The following is a 20,469-nucleotide window of genomic DNA, read 5'->3' on the forward strand; positions in this document are numbered from 1 at the left end:
CTTAATGCAATAATAAATTATCTGAATATTTTTACAATGCCTTGGCTAAATAGTTTTCATTTAAAATCAAAATGCAGCAATGATTAGAAATATACTTAAAAAGTGATTATTTATATTTCCAGCATGTGTTCAAGATATAGATTTTTAACAATGAGGCAGGAAACTGTATTAATCTTAATGTGGTTCTCATGGATAAATAGTTATTTTTTATTATTATTATTATTATTAATAATAAATAATTGAGTGGTGGTCAGTTTTCAGTTGAGGTATTCCAAAAATATCTTCTCCTTTAAAATGATATTTTAACATGTTATAACCCTTGATCAAAGTTGTAGTGTATTGTTACACAATTTGAAGTGGTTTTCCAAGTAAATTTGATTCAGAAAAATGTTTTCCTTTTGCTGATAAATGCCAAACACTTATTCACTTATTACTGTTGCCAAAAAGACATTTATGACAAAAGCACAAACTCTGCACAATCACATTGATGAAAAATGTGTTTAAATCATTAAGAAGTTTATTGGAATGCTTTAGTTTCATATTCATCCATCAGCAAGGAGAAGGAAAAAAAAATCACTTTGAAATCAACAGCCACACAAATAAAACAACCAATGGTGTAAGGCAAGCTGTAATTAGAATTTTAAAATGAATATATTCCCTACAGTTTGGATCAGTTCAAAAACCTATTAAAAAAAAGAAATGAAACCCAGGGGTTATTTACAAACCTAAAAAAAAGAAACGTTTTGCAGCATAAACAGTAAACTTGCACCGTGGTTTATTGTAAATGGGAACTTCAGAAAATATAAAGCAGTGAATGAGTGAGAGTTTCTTGTATCTCCTTTCAGTTTCACCATCATTAGTTTTCACCCTCTAATGCAGGGGTGGGGAACCCCAGTCCTCGAGGGCCTGATTCCTGACACTTTTAGATGTGTCCCTGCTCTAACACACCTGGTTGAAACCAATGTGTTGTCATCAAGCTTTGCAAAAGCGTGATAATGAGCCATTCATTTGATTCAGGGAGAGACGTCTCAAAGTCTCAGGAATTAGACCTTTGAGGACTGGTATGGGGTTCCCCACCCTTGCTCTCATGTAAGCATTCAGCGGTCAGATCAAGATCATTTACAGTGACTGACCATAGATCCCTTTTACCAAAATCACACATTCTTCCCTCCGTCCAAAAAACACAAACCCTATCCATGTGCTAGCTCTCAATGTACTTTGGATCCACTGTGTGACTGTCACGGATGGAGAAAGGCTTCCATGCTAGAGTTTGCAGAGCAGCAATGCACATGGGCACCAGGCACACCATGAAGAACATGGCACTGTGGAGGCTCTCCAAAGCACTAGACACACAGATTTAACAGCAGGTTAAAACACTCACAACTGCAGACTTTAGTTCTTTCATTTAACGCTATTTTAAATAAGAGAATCCAAGTTCTCCCTTTGTCCGACTACAACGTTTTGCTTAGAAAACTATCTAAAAACAACTATAGAGCATAATGACGGAATGAACTAGTGATAATACACATTTTAAAGAATCTCATTTTGTAAATAAGTTCTGGCAACTACAAAGAAATACTTTTTTCTAGAATTAGTTTTTGATCATGTTTGTCTTGCTCTCTCTCTCTCTCTCTATATATATATATATATATTTTTTTTTTTTTACTGCATTTTAGTTGAACGAAATTTATATTTCACAAAGTGAAAGTATAAAAACACAGTTGTTTAAGATTGTGTTTTATTTTTTATTTATTTTGTTAAAAATAATAATTAAAACATTTCAAAAACCTATTTTAATTTTTCAGAAATTTCAGATGACCCTAGATGGGGTCCCCGACTCCAAGGTTGAAGAAGCCTGATAGTGGCTCCTGAATATATGAATGTCTATAGTTATACCCCTTTAAATGTTAATTTCCTCTCACTTTCTCTTAAGTACCCCCTGTTGTGCCATCACGTACCCCTAGAGGAACACGTACCCCCATTTGAGAAACACTGCCATAAATGGTGTGGGGAGCAGAATCTGAGTCTTATGTATTACTATAAAATGTACAAGAAATTACTTTTTTAATCTTTAATAAATGAATTTGTTACTGCACACATCAGACCTTTTATTGTTAATATATTTAATTGTTTTTGTACCCATCTGTTTTGACTTGCCTACTCACTATAACTCCATAATTTTGTCCCTCACCCTCTGTATTGTTTGCTGTCTTTATCTTTTTATCCTACTTGTATTTTTATCTGTTTTTATCTTGTTCTGTACAGTGTCCTTGGGTTACCTGAAAGGCGCTTTCAAATTGAATGTAGTAGTATTATTATTATGCTTTGAACAATAATTTTGTGCATATTAGAGAAAACTAAATTAGGAAAAACTAATCTGATGACAAAAAATCTTATTAGGAATAAGTGATTGCTGCTTTTGCTGTTCTCAAAAATGTCCTTTGATCAAAGTTAATTTTTGAAACTGTTACGTTTGGTCAATTCAGCATTAAACGTACATATAAATATAACATATAGAATATGAAAAAAAAAAAAAAAAAAACTAACTAATTTTTGAGGGATTTGCATTGAATTAAGCATGTGACAAGTGTGAACCAAAAAAGAGAAGGCTTTTCAATAAAACATTTTTGGGAGTGGGCTACAACCAGTAAAAATGTTTTTGTTTCTTTCAAAATAAATCTGTTTACACAAATTTTAAACGCAACCATCAAAATAATCGTAATAATCTAAAACAACATGTACCTGACATTTGCATCCCTTGCTGTGTCTTTGAGCTGTTCATATCCAAAGTGGTTGAGGATTTTCAGCACCATCATGGGAGCCAGAGAGTGAGCTGGCTTAGTGATCAGAGCATTTGATCCAAACACCATGGACGACAGAGGTGAACTACAAACAGACATAATTGGATTGGATTCACATTTGTACAAGCATGGTGGAAGATTTATGGAAGCATAATTCAACACTGAAAAGGATGAGTATAACAATAGCAGGGTTTTTTTGTTTTTGTTTATTTATTATGGAACTGCCTAAAAAATGAATAAAACAAAGCAGCAACATAAACTAGTTTCAAAAGTTTTTACAATCATATATTGTTAGCAAGCATAAGAAAGAAGTGCAACAATTTTACCTCGGACAGTAATAATATATGTCTATAATGGTATAAAATATATTAATAATTACTTAATAAACATAATGAAAGGTATATATTGTGATAGAGTATATTATGAATTGAAATACTGCCACACTAAATTTTATATTATTTAAAACTGAATTGATAAAATTTGTGTAATAAATATTAAATAGTAAAATATTAATATTATGTACATGTCATGTCATGTGTATATATGTCATGTCATGACATATATACATATGTATGTGTGTGTGTATATGTGCGTAGGACGGTATATGTATAAATGTTTAATGTGCATGTATAAACTGTATATATAAAACTTTGTGTAGACTATATATTGAATGTGTATTGTAAAAATAGTAATATTAGTTTCCTAATAACCACAATTCATTTGAAAGCCTCTCTCTTGGTATTTGTATGCCCAAAAATAAAACAGAAAAACCCATCCTACTGGTTATAGTTTACCGTCCTCCTGGTCCATATTCAGAGTTTCTCACTGATCTGGTGCTGAGCACTGATAAAGCTATCATAGTAGCTGACTTTAACATTCACATTGATGATAAAAAAAAAACAACCTAAATAAATGATTTACCTCACTAATAGATTCAATCGCTTTACACAAAAAATAAACAAACCAACTCATTATCTGAATCATGCCCTGGACCTTGTTCTAACATGTGGTTTAGATATTGACCACCTGACAATATATCCTCAAAATCCTATTCTTTCAGATCACTTTTTGTTGGCTAGAGCTGGATTCGAACCCCATGACGACCCACTCAACCACTGAGCCACAGTTGCCCCAAGGGTAGCAGCCTCCCGTACTGGCGGCTGCTACTCTCTCCACCTTTAAGGCTAAACTGAAAACCTACCTGTTTGCTAAAGCGTATACCGTATAATAGCGTTAACCGACCACTAGAGCGGACAGGGTCTTGTCTGTAATGGCCACATTTACAGACCATGGAGACACCGCTAGGCGTTAACCTAACCATTAGGAACAAAGTTCAAAACCATGCAGGTAGACCTGCTAATAGTGCATCATGTTTTTCTGCAGTCTGTGCCTTCTCCTCGCCCTTCTCTCACTTTTCTGTTTCAGATGTCTTGACGCTGGAGCTGACAGTTATTGATCTATGGTTCACGACTCAACTAGTCTGAGACACTCTGATGTTCTATCTCTCTATCCTGTTCTGTTCTCCTCTTCCTGTCCACTAACCCCAAGCAGTCGAAGCAGATGGCTGCCACCTCTGAACCTGGTTCAGCTGGAGATTTCTTCCTGTTAAAAGGAAGTTGTTTCTTTCCACTGTCGCTGATGCTTTTTCATGTGGATCTTGTTGGGTTTTTTCCTTATTACAAATTTTATATTTTGATGACGCTTTGAGATTTCTTTTGTTGTAATTAGCGCTATATAAATAAAGTTGAATTTAATATTTTTGTGATATTATCTAGAGAGTGTTGTTTGTTCTGGGTTTTGTTTTTTCCTGAAGACTACTGAAATAAAAACTGTAATTCAAATATTCAGTTCAAGCATCAATATATACTGCATAAATAAATAAATTGAACAATTCAAGCAGTACACCTTCCTATTCTGCACATTAGCTTTGCCATTGAATACACAAGGCTTCACATTCTGACGCATCGAGCTATAGTTATGTGGTCATACTTACCTGCGTTGGTTTTTCTGCAGGTCTCCATCAATAATATCAGCCAAAGGCAGATTAAAGAGGCTGAACAACGCTTGAATCAGAATCCTGAATGAAAACATACGGGAAAGTTTTAGTATAATACAGACAGTGTGGCAGACAATAAACATTCAAGAAAACCAAGAAACTATCCAGTCTAAAGTCTTCCTACATATTAGTGGTGAGGAAAAGGGCCAAAATGTAGTAGTGATGACGACCAATCATTAGCATGACGGCTGCCATGCCTGTCTCTATGTAAAAGGTGAAGAGGAAGATCTTGTAGTAGCCGACAGCGAGGAGCAGTTTCTGACAGCTCAATACCAACAGCTGAATAGAACAAAGGGAGTTTGAGATGACACAAAAACAATAGCGTTCAGTAATATTAAAAAAAAATACATTGACTCATCACTAGAAAGACAATTATGAATTTACTTCAAATAAACGTTAAACACTACGGCAGGGGTCACCAACCTTTCTGAAACTGTGAGCTACTTCAAAGTCAGTGAATAGTCTGAAGGGCTACCAGTTTAAAAAGCACTTATTAAATACTAAATATTCAAGTGTTTTACTTTTTATTTCTCTTAATTTATGCAATTGTTTAATTTTCATTATGCTTTACACGAAACTATCATGTTTCTATTTCACTCTACTAAGGCACTGACTACATCTGTCATCTAGATTTATCTTATTGAGTTTAAAGCCTGTAAAGTAAATCAGACAATTCATGGAGCTTATTGGTGACTAGAGCTCCAGAACAGGGCTGAGGGCCACTCACATGGTCCATTAGGGCATCCTGTTGGGGACCCCTGCACTACGGGAACTATGTGAGTTTATACAAGTAGCTGGTTTGTTGTAATTCTGGATTTAAAAGAATCACAGCAGTAATTTATCATTAGTGTCAGTAATATCCATAATGCTACTTCACTGTGTTCAAACCTGTGGACAGATGAATCCAGCTCCATACATAAAGCTTTTGGCCAGCGACGAAAGCACATCGGGCGGTATCAGGTGCTCAGCAAAAATCATGGTAAAATTATTAAAGAAAGCCAACATGAACACCTGGAAGAAGTTCATGGTTACAAACAACAGAAAGTCCCTGTTTGTAAAGATCTGCCATGTTAAAGTCTTTAATAAGGAGAAGGACACTGCTGATTGTTGTGACGTTTGGTCACCTGACCTGCGTGCATCCGATTCAGAGCCTTTATTATCAAAGCGGCTCTCGCTGTGAAGGCCTGTGTAGAGCATGCAACCGCAGCTGAGGATGGCAATTAGCACAGTGAAGGCCTGAAAGGATGCAAAGTCTTCCATGTTTTTGGACAAAACCCCAGAAAAGAGGACGCTGAGGGAGCCAAAAAGAGATGCCACCTGGTGAAATAAAGGAAGATGAAGGAATCCACACAATCAGTGTGTTGACACAAAGACGAGGACCTTACCTGGCTGTACTTTACTAGTCTTAGCCGGTTCTGATGGTGACCAGAGATCTCTGCAAACAAGGCGCATTGAGCCAGCAGCACAAAGGTCAGCATGCCATCAAAAGCGCACAGCGTCACTGTCAAGTGTAAGCCACTCAACCAGTCCCCAGGTTCATAGGCTCGCCACGGAAACCAGGCCAGGAGGAAGGACAAGGAGTAGAACGGAGCGCCGTACAGGATGGAGAGGCGTCGCCGGGAGCAACAGGGCACCCTGGAGTTATCTTGTAGGTAACCAAAAAGAGGGTCATTGAGTGCATTCCACACCATGTACACCATCTGTAAAGACGATTCACCACAAAGCTGAGATCACAATAACAAAATGCCACAAGAGGACAGAGTGACTTCTAGATGTGACACTATTTATATACACTTATTTAGAAACGGCCTGAAATCAGAACCATCAAATATAATAAAAACCTAATGAAAACTCAAATCACCACCATTTGTATTAGTATAAGGTTGCACACATTGTGTTAGAAATTTTCAGATTTGTAGAAAAAAATGTTTTCACAAATTGTATCGTGGCCAAGCAGATTAACAAAAAAAAAAGTCGTCTTACGACAGTGTATCTATTAAAAAATGAGCTGTTTAGTCAAAAGCATTGAGGAAAAATAGCAACAAAGCTAGGTTAACTTGTACATTTTGGAAACAGTACTAACAGTGTTAGTGTTTCTGTGACAATCTGTGTTAAGTTCAAAATCCTTCATCATCTTTATCTATACAAAAATGCTAACAGCAAATGTGCAAAAATCATGCTTATGGGTTATGGCTATAGATTTTAAGCACAAAAGGTGTTCATCTCTTGGTGGAGAACTGGCAATCAGCCAGCTTAGATAAACTTTAGCAACATGTAACGCAAATAAAACAAACTATTATGAATGAAAGAATGTATGGAAGTAGGGATGCCAACCATCCTTTGTTCTATATTTAAACATAAGGCTCAGCGTCCTTTATTGAACAGATATGACACACTTTGTCCAATATTTGTCAAAACTAAAAATAGATTAAAAAAAATAATACATTTTTAACAGTAATGGAAATTAAAATTCACATTAATGCTATTGCCTTTCCTTTCATGTAACCAAAGAAGACACACACACACGCTACTAAAGGCTAAGATGTTACACTTTAAAACCAATATGGCTGTAACTGCACAAGCAAGAGTTCCAGTTGAACCACGAATCGATTAGGGAAATCTGAATCGATTCCCAACTCTAACAGCCAATGTGATGTCATTACAGTAATTTCACCCACACGTGACAGAAGTAGCCAGTCTGTTTGGTAAAAGCTTCAGAGATAGAGGAAAACACACAACAGAGCAAAGAAAACACATTTTGATTTTATATAAATTGTTAACAGAAAAGACAACAGCTCTCAGACCTTACGGAGGATAGCTTACTGCTTACTCACTCACTATACTGTATATTTCTATTACAACAGTGGTTCTCAACATCTAGGTTGACAGAAAACATCCATCTATTAATTTTCAGACCCGCTTCTTCCTTGTTTCAGGGTCATGGAGTCTGCTGGTGCCTATCTCCAGCTCTCATTGGGCGTTAAGCAGGGGTACACCCTGGACAGTGCGCCAGTCCATCGCAGGACAACACACACAAAGACTAATCAACCTAACAGTCATGTTTTTGAATTGTGGGAGGAAGCCAGAGGAACCCCACGCAGCACAGGGAGAACATGCAAACTCCGCATTTCCCACATCTGAAAGAAGTTCAGCTTAAAATAATAATAAAATATTTGGTTTTTTTATTTCATAATGTAATCTTTGCTTAATGTATTACGAATGAAATTGTTAAAAGAAAAGAACAAAAAAAAAATACATTTTTATGGAGGTTTCGTTTTTTGTGTTTTAGTGTTGACTGTTATAATAGTGTTCCTATTACTTATTTTCTGGTGCCCTGCTGTGATATTCTGTATTATCTCAGCTAAAAACTGCTACAATCTTTTAAGTTATGAAGTGTCTATTGATATGGAAACGTATCGTGGGTTCAAATCCCGCTTCTGTAATATATATATTTTTTTCATTTTAACATATTTAACATGGCAAATTCCACCTTTAAAAATACATATACCAAAAAATAAACATTTTAGGGTATTTCCTGGGTTAGGTTTAGGGCAAATATAAAAGGGTTAGCGTGGTAGCTAAAAATAAATATGAGCTACAATAAAACTGACGGAACTTTAAGTGACGTGACGTGTGGCTCATTTATTTAAAGGTGATGTTAGCAGAAAATCACAGTGACCACCTCCACTCACCTGTGAGTGGTAAAATGCACTCTCAGATATCTGGTACTTGTTCAGAAAGAGTTTGACATAGTAGAAGCTGAATATGTTGTTTATCATGGCCGCACCGAGAGATGTCATTGCATAGGCCAGAGCTGCTGGGTTGAGCCCGAAGCACAGCAGGTATTTGACGACAGCCATGTTTCTACTTCTGTGTAGCACACCAGAGGAGGTCTGATCCTCCGCGGGAAAGACCACCTGCTGTGCCCTAGTCCACCGTGTTCCTTATGGACATCACCAAAACAACTGCTGCAACAGCTTAAAAAAAAGACAAAAACAACAAAGAAATCTGTTGAGAACTCATGTCTGTGTATTACCGCACACAAAACATGTATTTAACTAATTAAAGCGGCTGTTCATTAATACTTACTGCCAGAAAAGTCCAAGTTAACTTAAAGAAGACTTCCTTCCGGGGTCTTTGGGAGGCGGGGCTTCATGGTTACAAGCAAACTGCTGATTGGTTTAAAAAATAAATAAAGGTAGTAATTTCCTCCACCTGCGGCTTTCTAATACGTCGATTTAGGTGTCAATCAAAAGCAAGCATACTTCCGCCAGAGCCGTATAGAGAGAGGGAGCCTCACAATTCTTCCCGAAAGTGGTCAGTTTACTATTGTAGCCAATGGAGCTAGAGCAGATGCACCTTTGAACAGTAATACATTATTATTATTATTATTATTATTATTATTATTATTATTATTATTATTATTATTATTATTATTATTATTATTATTATTATTTAATTATTTAATTATCTATTTATTTTCATTGTGAGATACACTGCTGTTGCTTTCATGTTCAAAAGAAAAATAAAAAAAATTCTAAATTCTTCTTAGAAAATTAAGGGATCATTAGTAGATACACAGCGTTTACTTCACACAGTTTTATCTACCCACATAAGCTATATATCTTCTTTTTTTTTTTATCAAACAATAAGCTTTTCAATTGTGTTATTTGTTGAAAAAGTGCAAATTAAGTGTTTGAATATGATCGCTTCACATATTTTTTTTATTGTTATAATCCTAATTTTTTTTATATACTTTTTTTTTTAAATTTCTCCTGCTGACTTTGGCTAACCATTATTTCTTTCTCCTCTCTGGTTTGGTTGGGAAGCCATACATTTTCACTCCTTTTTAAGAACGAGTGGAGCATCCCCATACAGCACAGCAAACTGCATGACAAGTTATTAATGTTTCTGAATTTATCAGACATTTATTTAATGAATTTATCTTGGTACATAAGTGCATAGTAAAAAAAAAATCGAATGTCTATTTTTATATATGTATGAACATAATAAATATGTTTTCAATGCATCCTGTCTGGATGTGGTGTTTTTTAAAGACCCTTTTTAAGAAAATGAAAGAAAATTTAAAGCAATACATCCTGTATACAATACATATTAACACATTTTTTAAACCAAATTAATGCTGGCCTTAACTATGTCAAAGAAAAGCAGATAAGTTTGTTTACACTAATGATTAATACGAATTTACAATAGGAAAAACAATATTTATGAAACTACATAAACATATGTTGTATATACACATATATATGACGGTGTACTGTATAAATATTGTCAGTCAATGCAGTTATTGATGACAAATAACTGAAAATCCCAGTTATGTCACTAGGAATCAATGGATTCGAAAGGGCCGCCACTAACTTCCGGGAACAAATTCAGTCTTACATGAATCACGTGACGGTCAAACATTTTGGACTTCCGCATCCAGAGTATATTTGAAATATTGAAATACATCTACGTTTTTCAAAAATATCAATTACTAGTGTTTTGGTTACTTTGTTTGACAATAAATGTGAAAATAAAACACAAGACGGAGCTATATATTGTAAAAAGTAAAAACGCTATACTGCCTCCTACCGGCTGCAGACTAGTAATAAAGATATGCCACGTTGCTGTAGGCAACAGACGATCCACACTGTGTTATGGAGAGGATGTGGATCACACTACTACACATTACTGACTGAACAGGACAGTGGAGGTGTTTGCTCTGTTCCAGGTGTTGAAATGTTGGCTGGAGTGATATTAGAGGAAGAGTTTGAGAAGAATGGAGAGGTGTGGTACGAGCAGCACGACTTGGAGCACGGTAAGACAGCGGTCGCACCCTAAAACCATGGAATTCCACTCCATTTTAACATCTATTGAACTGTTTTTATCGAGGTGAACTGACTCTGCATGACTAGAAGGAATAAGATTCCCAATATAACAATGGAGTGAAGATGAATACTTTACTTTAGACATTCTGAGAGGACTGTGTGATCAGGATATACAGTCCTGTGTTTATTTTGGTCATCCTGACCCTCCTGTTGACTGTTTTAGGAAATATGTCAGTAAAATGAAAAAAAAAAACAATGCTAGAAAAAGATTTTTTTTTAAAAAAATGGATGTAGAATGTTATTTTCCTGCCAGATCAAATGTTTTGCTACGTCAGTTTTGATAGATATGTCAACATACCTGGAACCACCCTGTTGTTTTTTGTGTTTTTTTTTCCCCCTATTATTATTATTATTATTATTATTATTATTATTATTATTATTATTATTATTATTATTACACACATACATTTTGTAAGCATGTCTTTTAATTCTTTTTTTTTTTTTTTTTTTTTTTTTTAATCTTGCAACGCAGTGGTTCCTAAACTTTTCAGTCTCACTCCCCTTCATATATTTAACCTAAAGCCTAATCCTGCACACTTCAAAAAAAAAAAAAAAAAAAAAAAAAAACATAATGTTATGTAAAATATAATGTAGCCCTACAGTGAAATTTGTCCCTGAATTTTACATATCCTGTTGAGGAATAATATATCATAAAAAGAATAATAATATACAAGAAAACATCTTATTTATCACTTGTTTGCTTTATTTATTTAATTAGCCTAGCCTTAAGTTTTCAGTGATAAACAAATCTTCTATTTTTTTTTTTTTTTTTTTTTAAAGACATCGACCAAACATTTTGTGATTTAACAAATACCAGTAATACAACATACTCATCACCCTGCAGCTGAAATACAACTTGCTACAACTTGAATGAGAAGGGTGTGGTTGAGAAGATCTACAGAACTCTGCAATGTTTGACTGATTTCATATTTACACTTTTTTGACGAGATTATTTCTGTCTGAGGCTGCATGAGGGGGTTCTGCTGCATCTGTAATCCGTGGCCATGCATGGAGGCTCCTGACTGCTGACAATTGAATTTATATTCTAGGATCCAATGTTGTCACCTTGTTATTCATTTCTCATCACGTACCCCCGTATGACAATTTGCGTACCCCATTTTGGGAACCTAGGCTGTAACGTTATACTTTCAAAACTCCAAAAAAAAAAAAAAGTATATTCATAATATGATTCTAGGATGGACTGGTTCCCTGTTCAGTAAAGCTGAACGATTAATTGCATTTGCAATATCATAAAATTTGATTTTCTAATCACAGAGGCTGCAATTTATTTTATTTAATTTTTTTGTTTCTTGTCCTGTCTTGTACTGTCCTGTTAAATTCAGAGAGTGTTTAAGTGCAGTCCACATGTTTACATGTTTCATGAAACGTGAAGTTAGTTAGATATGTTGAAGAGGTAAAGCCACAGATTTGTTTGCTTTATTGTTGTAATCTTTGCTTTAAAATTTATATATTTGACATTTATTTAAAGTTTAAATAAATCTGATCTTGATTTATTGCTTGTGTTCATTGAAAAATACATGACAAGAGGCCCTTGAAAAAATAATTGCATATTAAATCGCTATATTGAGGGGAAAAAAATCACTATTAGATCGTTTCCTAAAATCATTCAGCCCTAATGTTTAGGGTGTTCACCTGTTGACAGCTGGAGATAGGCACCAGCAGACACCGTGACCCTGGAAAGGAGCAAACGGGTTGAAAAATGGATAGATGGATATATATAATTGAAGAAAAATAACAGAATTTTTATATCGTTGACGTTCCTCAGATGTGATGATGTTACTCTAAGTGTAGCATCAGGCCATAAACATCTCATGATGTTTCCTGACTCAGTTGTGCACATAACAACGTCTATGGACCTGGAAAATTATGCTATGAGTTTCATCTCTGACAATAAAAAATGTGTGCTATAGCAAAGTATTGAACTGTGCAAAAAGGCAGATTTAATAACTAGTATTAAGAGGATTACATTTGAAGCATTTCAAAATAAAAATGAAGGCAGCATCCACAGACAAACATTAAGGCTATTACGGCAAGAATGAAAGAAGGTATTTATTTAGCCGTGGCATTAATTGTGTTTGTGTTCACAGGATTAACAGTTTCACGTAACACCAGCTTCACGTTATAAACTGGTCGCTGGAAGAGATCCAGAGTTTAAGAGAATTTAGTGGGAGAAAGGGTCACAAGGCATACCTCAGATTCCCTTGTGAGCCATCATTGCCAAACAGTGTGACACAATGATTTGCGTGTGTGTAAAAGGCACACGTGAAAATGTATAAACAGTCAGACGATCGGCACGGTATTAGTATATCATGTGTTTTCCTTCCCTTTGCTGTGTTTAGATCTCCGTTTGGCAGCGGAGCTGGGGAAAAGCCTCCTCTCTAAGAACCATGACCTGGAGCAGGCCTTACAGCAGATGTATTCCACCAACCAGGAGCAGCTTCAGGAGATCGAGGTGACTTGGTCAACAAAGCCTCAACTGCCAGTGATGGGTTTAAAAGAAAAAAAAAAAAGTCTACACTAAGTGATCTAAATACTTTCTAAAATCAAGGAAAGTTGGAACCTGGTGTTAAAAAAGAACAGTGTAAACATCAACTAAAGATTCCCATGCATCAGGTTTACCATTGACAGGTTGCCTAATTATTACACACTTTTCTTTCTTAGGAATGTGTTAAAAATTGAAATTAGTTTGTTTTTATAAGTTATGTTGCTGATAAATTACCGAAATATTGTACATGTACAAACAAGATTTTCAACCCAAATCTTTGCTGATAAAGTAATGGATTTGTTTTTTTGTTTTCTATGGTAAATGGACTTTATTTATATAGCCCTTTATCCTTGCACTGAAGTAGTCCCAAAGTGCATTACATACTGTATCAGCTCATGGGACAGAGCTGCCATGCAAGGCGCTAGTCGACTACTGGGAACAACTTAGGGTTCCGTGTCTTGCCCAAGGACACATAGAAAGGAATAGACTGGGATCGAACCCCCAACTTCTCGATCAGAAGACAACCCCTCTACTACTGATCCACAGTCATTAATCTGACATGATTCAGTTTGTCACGATACGATATATTCCGATACTAAATAAGATGATATACATCGCAATATATCACCATATCAATAATTGCAAATTTCACCTTTGCAAGTACAAAATGGAATGAAATACAATTTTTATTAATTTTTTTTTTTTTTAACTTGTGAGTAAGTAAATGGTAACTAACTGGAATTCAAATACCAATATCACAAACAAGTGGTATGTTTATCAAACTGCAATAAACTTCCAAGCTAAAATGCATTGAGGAGTGAGGTAGTTTAACAAGGTCTCACAGTATGTGGTTCACTGACACCTAGTGACCGGGAGTTTACGTGCTATGCTTGTGTGCATGTTTTTTTTTTTTTGTTTAAAAGCATGACTAAAAAAAATCAATTTAGACATTTTTCGGATCGATACGATAATCGTGTGGTGAAATATCGCGACATATCACATAAACAATTTTTTTCTTACACTCTTATTGTTTTCTTTATTTTGCTAAATTCTTATACTTTCTTTTCCGATTCACACTGGTTAAAAGAAACAGGCTACATAGAAACGAGACGGGTATTCCTGAGTTTGGCAGGATTGTGCAGATAAGATCCTTAATTAGTTTACAGCAGGGAGAGTGCAGTGATTTAAGGATTATTTGGGGGATTATATGGTAATCTGCTGCCAGAGTTGCACAGCAAAGCTCCATAAGCAGCTGAGTGTAACGCAAGGTGGCTCCTCCTAATCAATGGGCAAAAATAAGTTCATTGAAAATACCTTAAGTAGTTGTTTTGTTTTCGTTGTTTCTTTTACCAGAAAAATAACGCAGATGTCAGATTTACATAGTCACAACTAAAAGGGAGGAAAGCAGCTCCTTATTTCCTACCACAATAAGTCTTTTTTGTGTAAATGTATTATAAATTGAATTAATCAGAAGATTCATAAATTAATAATGCATAAATAATTCATAAAATAATAAATAAATAAATATTTGTATTTATTTATTATGTTTTGGATGCTTATATAAAACCCGTCTTCGCTTCCTGTGTTGCTATCAGTACCTGACCAGACAAATGGATCTTCTGCGTCACATGAACGACCACCATGCCAAAGTATATGAGCAGCTTGACATTAGCACCAGAGATCTGGAGCACAGCAATAAGACACTGCTGCAGGAAAACCGCCTGGCCCAACAGAAGATCCATAGGTCATGGAAATCACTTGTTGTTTTAAAACTAATAATTTAATCAAATCATTCTACTTCATCACTTTGTTTTTTTTTTTTTTTTCTTTCTAAGTCTAACGCAGATAATTGAGGGACTTCAGACGCAAACAGAGGACCTGCAGACGCAAGTGTCCCAGTTTAAGGCTGAAAAGGAGAAACATAACAATAGTGAGCAGACAGAGAGATGCAGCCTGGGAGCTCGGAGTGTTTCCTGTCTAAAGGAACTGAACGACTTGCATAACAGCAGGTAAACACCTGAGAGTGTGTGCTCCATCACAAACACTCAAATTGCATCATACTGCTAAGAAAATTAGCATAGGAAGTTAGATTATACTCATTCTGGAAGTTATTTTATTTGTATAATTGCTGAAATTCAGTTACCAAAATGACATTTTAAGATTATTCAGTTTGTATCATGATGATGGCACCTTTGCAGGCAACGTTTGTGTTTGGAGGACAGTCTTTTTCACCATTTTACACAGTAAAACTAGTAGCTACTAGGGGTGTTGAAAAAAATCGATTTGGCGATATATCGCGATATTACATCGCGCAATTCTTGGATGAATTCAGAATGCATTCATATTGATTTTTTTTTTTTGCCTAGCAGCTTGGGTTTTTTTTTCAAAAAAAAATCTAATAAGAAAGTACTAATTTTCTGCATTCATTTGTTGTTCTAGGCATGTACCTCAGTTGAGTTTGCACTAAAGTCAAAGTTAGTTTAAAAGCCGCAGGCAGATTATGTTATTTTTTTATTTGTAAGTTGTTGGCACATGACATGTTAAAGCCAATGTTTTGAGTGTAAAATATGACAATAAAATATATTTCATACATAATGTTCTCATGAAGGTGTACACATGTACAGATTAGTCGTTTCTTAAGTCATATATAAAGAAAAATAAAACCGCAATAATCGCCTTATACTTTAATATCAAGATATATCGTATCGTGACCTATGTATCGGCAGATACCAGGCAATACACACCCCTAGTAGCTACTGTGACTTTAAATGTATTAAAGACATTTGCACATACAAATGTTGGTGTAATCTGTGCAAGAACGACTGAGAACATTGAACAGTGAATAGCCTATAATGCTAAACTGTTGTTACTAAGGCTTCACAAACATGTTAATCAGGATGAGCTTTGAGTTTCCTCACACGTGAAAGTGAGACTGTTGCTGTTCATTACTAAAGCCTCATCTTTTATTTAGTCTGCATCAACTGCAAAAGTCATAGTAACGGTCTGTAGGGAAAGGGTTAGAACACATGGGCTCCTGTGTAATAGAATAGAATAGAATACTTCTTTATTGATCCCCGGAGGGGAAAAATTTACTTTTGCAGCAACATAATAATACAAGAGCAGACAGTGGAAACAAAATTAAATATTAACATCGATAATACAGTACTGCAAAAATGTAGAGCTGTAGGCTAGACATAAATTAGAAAAAAAACAACATGAACAATAACAAAACACAACAATGTCCAAATTGGGTGGGGGGGATGGGGGGTGGTGGTGTCAATGTGGTGACAGTTATTGTGTTAGACAGTGGTGTTGAACAGTATGTAGTAATAAGTTTATAATAAAACAGTAATAAGAAAAGGATCAGATCATCTGACACTTTAAACAATGAATAGTGACTCGAATTCATCATTACATACAGTACATATGTGTGTAACTGGTATATAACTGTAATTAACGTAGCATTTTAGATATAAAAAATAGTGCCTGTTGGCCAAATAAATGAATGAAAATAAACAAATAAACTGAATTCTATACACAGTATGTACACATTATTATTTATTTTAAAATGTCAGGATGAACCAATGCAAGTTTGCGACACAACAAACCATTGAAAAAAAATACAACCCATTTTAAAAATTAGAAAAATACACTATAATACAATTTACCATCTACAGGTATAGTGCAAATGTCCTGAGAGAACAACAACAACAACAACAATGGTGCAAAATCCAAAAGCAATGCAAAACAGTGCAAACAAAAGTAAAAAATAAAATATAAAGGTTTCAGTGCATGAAATTTCTACTTCCCTGTTTGGTTTTACTTGTCAGAAAACCAAAGAACACAATTTGCACACAACACAATAGAATTATACAGAATAGAACATGAATGAAAAGAAATGTGCATAAATATGGGCAGAAGATCAGCAGGTATAGTTACGGTGATTGTAAATTGCAAATTGTTCTTATTATTATAAAAAACACTTTTTTGGGGGTGCATTTTGGCACCCCTCCAGCAGTTGGTGCCCTGGGCGGCCGCCTAGGTTACCTGGCAGGAAGGCCGGCCCTGCTGTTGTTATTCGTACAAATAAAATGGTGCTATTAGGTGAGTTTACTTTACCAGAGTTGACAAACATTTTCCTTGCTCAGGTATCCGACGCACATTACCGATGGACTTTGGTCACCTCGGAGCTCTTTGTCCAACAAACACACAGACCCACAGGAGGAGAACCAGGCTCTTCATCGCTCCATCCAAACCCTTCAAAGTCAGATATCTGCAGAGCGGAGCCACAGACTTGCTGCACAGAGAGAAATCGAGTTAACAGTCAGCGAGAATAGAAGCCTGGAGGAGCGTTTGGCTCTGCTGACGGGCTGTCGGGCAAGGCAGCAGGAGCTCGAGGACGAGGTGGAGCAGCTTCGGCTATTGTGGCGAGCTGACTGTGCCAAAAGGTTTGTTTGAATTAAAGGTTCCCAAAATGTTTAAGCTGATACAAATATGCATTGAAGTGCAATATCTGGTGCATTTGGGCCTAAGAATAAAATCCCTGTAGTTATGAAATAATGATAAGAAAACACAACAATTATTTATTATGGTAATATTTATTCTCATCACCATGATTTGGAAGAAGTGCCTTACATTGGATTCATATTTTGAAATTTAAAAAAGCACTGAATTATCCAGATTTTTACTTAACCGATTTGTGACTTCAAGAAAATTAGACCCATTTTATATCCTGCCCCATAGTTTGTGAATCATAGCTTTACATAAATGACTTAACACAGTGGTTCCCAACCTTTTTGGGGTCGTGACCACATTTTTATATCACATGTTTCTGGTGACCCCAGAGTTAGTTTTTGTTATACTGTGTTACAAATACAGAGTAGCTACGAATAGTGCAGAAATAAATATTTTTATACTGTCTGCATTTTATTTATAGATTTATATTTGAGAAAGTTAAAGTATAGAATAGATTTGTTTGAGATTGTGTTGAATAGAGAATAAAAAAAGTAATCAGTAATTTTTTTTTTAATCAATTACTAGACATTTCAGGTGACCCCATTTTCATTCCAGGTGACCCCAAGATTGAAAAACACTGACTTAACGTGATGTTTCTTTCAGAAGACCGACCCAGCTGCTGTTGCCTGACACAGTCTTCTTTGCGGCAGAAGAAAGCGCTGTTCCCAGTTTGACTGAGCAACAGGAGAAAGTAGAAAACGTGGAGGAGCCGCGTCGCACACACGTCCGACCTAGGAGCAACAGTGACGGCAGTTTGAGAACAACAAGCCCAGAGGAAATCAGCCTTGTGCATGACCAGCTGTGCATACGGAGAACAGAGGCCGTGAAACAGAGAGGCGTGTCTCTGCTCAACGAGGTGGATGCACAGTACAGCGCCCTGCAGGTGATGATTCATCACTACTTATTCATTAGAAATATTAGGAAGAAAAATACATGAGGTGCTAATTTTTCTGTCTGGAAGACATTAGTGTCTCCACTGAGGACCAAAGGATGCACTTCAGTGGTGTGTGGCCTGCAGGGTTGAGGTCAATTATGATTTTAATTGTGTAATTGATCATTAATTTCAATTATGACATAATTGTACTTGTAATTGTAATTGGAATAATTTGTTGCTGTTGTAATCATTATTGAATTGTAATTGAGTTCAGATAATTGACTTTGTAATTGGAAATGGAAATTCTACAAAAAAAAAAAAATACTGTCAATTACAGGGTCCACACAGTCATGAAATTCCTGGAAAAGTCATGGAATTTGAAAAACTGATTTTCCAGTCTTCAAAAGTCATGGAATAATTTAACTGTTTTGGAAATATAGCCTATTTTATTTTAATATTTAAATCATGTTAAAACCCAAAGATATTAAGCGTTATTTCAAAGTAAAAGTGCTGCATACCGGCATGGAAAATGGTAAGAATTTGGTAAAATATTTTCCAAAAGTTTTGAAAAATCACAGTGAAAAAATGAGCGGGAACCCTGTAATTAAACGCAAAGCCAGGGAACCGTGTTAAAGTTCTTATTACTATACACATATGTTGTTAACATTCAAGTAAATATGTTTCATATCAAGTTTTCCTGTCAGTTCTCTTGAAGATCATTTTACCATTTAAGAAATCTAGGGGCATACTGACAGAAAAAAGGCTCAGATGCTCACACCAAAAATATTAATACCAATATTTTAAAGGTTAAGGAACCAAGGAAACAAAGTAACCAATAGATGATAAACAAATTGCATGATAGATAATATTTTTTAGTGTTTTTTACAGCTGTTTTTAAGACATGGGTCAAAACCGATCTGTTATAAGAGATGCTACCAGTTTAGTTTTATTGGCTTATTTATTTCAGACAAAACAACAGTAATTTGAATTGTAATTGGAAAAATGTCAGTCACAGTAATAGTAATTGAAACATGTAATTGACCCCAACCCTGGTGGCCTGTTTAGGTGAAATATGAGGCTCTCCTGCAGCGGTGCCAGCAGGCCACAGATGGACTCAGCCATAAGTCCGTCCAGACCTCCAGCAGTCCCTGTGTGAGCACCAGGAATCATCAGCAACCGTCCAGCTCTGCAGGTTCATCTGTCAGCACATGGCTTCAGGAGGACGCCCAGCTGCCAGAGTACAAATCACTCTTCAAGGAGATCTTCACCCGCCTTCAGAAAACCAAAGAGGACCTCAGTGAGAACAGGCGTTCCCACTGGGACGCCATCTTTCCATGTTCTGCCAAATAACTGGACTTCCATGGTGCTGACACTTGTATTAAGGGTCTGTGGTGAGAGGTTTAGAATGAAATTGTTCACAAGCTACAAGCACGCACAGAACCTTGCTTTTGTTTGGTCTGCACTGTTCCTTATAGTATTTTCTCATAAGAACATTTGTATTTACAAATATTTTTATTTCTGAGAATGTTTTTTTAGGAAAGTTTGAGAAGCAATGTGTCTGAAATACGGAAGAGGATTAGGGCGACTGGGGGGAAAAACACAAAAAAACAGAGCCACTGAAAAAACTGTTTTTTTTTAAAATCATATGGTTATCTTTTTTCAGTCTGTTATTTTTAGTCTTAATCTTGTTTTTTTGTCTAGATTAATATAAATTTGTTGGTTTTTTTTATTTATTTATTTTTTTATGCCTAGATATTTTTTTCATTTTTTGTCCTTATCTTTTTTGTCCAGATTTATTCTTTTTTTTTTTTTTTTTTTTTTTTTTT

The 20,469-nt window shown here is 35.5% G+C and overlaps 2 protein-coding genes across 3 annotated transcripts; one reads left to right on the forward strand and one right to left on the reverse strand.

The window, feature by feature from the left end:
- Window positions 1-495: 495 nt before the first annotated feature.
- mfsd13al (major facilitator superfamily domain containing 13a-like) lies at window positions 496-9,014 on the reverse strand. Its single transcript, XM_028456096.1, has 8 exons — window positions 8,947-9,014; window positions 8,550-8,834; window positions 6,243-6,557; window positions 5,746-6,174; window positions 4,982-5,136; window positions 4,795-4,878; window positions 2,743-2,886; window positions 496-1,343 (listed from the first exon to the last, which is right to left on the reverse strand). Exons 2-8 carry the CDS (start codon window positions 8,715-8,717, stop codon window positions 1,202-1,204), a joined length of 1,437 nt encoding a protein of 478 aa, XP_028311897.1. The 5' UTR covers window positions 8,718-8,834; window positions 8,947-9,014; the 3' UTR covers window positions 496-1,201.
- Window positions 9,015-10,464: 1,450 nt separating this feature from the next.
- cdr2a (cerebellar degeneration-related protein 2a) lies at window positions 10,465-20,430 on the forward strand. Of its 2 annotated transcripts, none has more exons than XM_028456275.1 (7): window positions 10,465-10,678; window positions 13,109-13,221; window positions 14,850-14,998; window positions 15,090-15,263; window positions 17,403-17,702; window positions 18,376-18,652; window positions 19,709-20,430. In XM_028456275.1, the coding sequence occupies exons 1-7, from the start codon at window positions 10,477-10,479 to the stop codon at window positions 19,991-19,993; spliced, it is 1,500 nt and encodes a 499-aa protein (XP_028312076.1). In that variant the 5' UTR covers window positions 10,465-10,476; the 3' UTR covers window positions 19,994-20,430. The 2 variants fall into 2 exon arrangements, with proteins under 2 accessions (XP_028312076.1, XP_028312075.1); XM_028456274.1 differs by having other exon boundaries at window positions 10,467-10,678; window positions 18,373-18,652.
- The last annotated feature ends 39 nt before the right edge of the window (window positions 20,431-20,469 follow it).

Source organism: Gouania willdenowi, chromosome 8 (genome assembly GCF_900634775.1).
Source record: "Gouania willdenowi chromosome 8, fGouWil2.1, whole genome shotgun sequence".
Taxonomy (NCBI): domain Eukaryota; kingdom Metazoa; phylum Chordata; class Actinopteri; order Blenniiformes; family Gobiesocidae; genus Gouania; species Gouania willdenowi.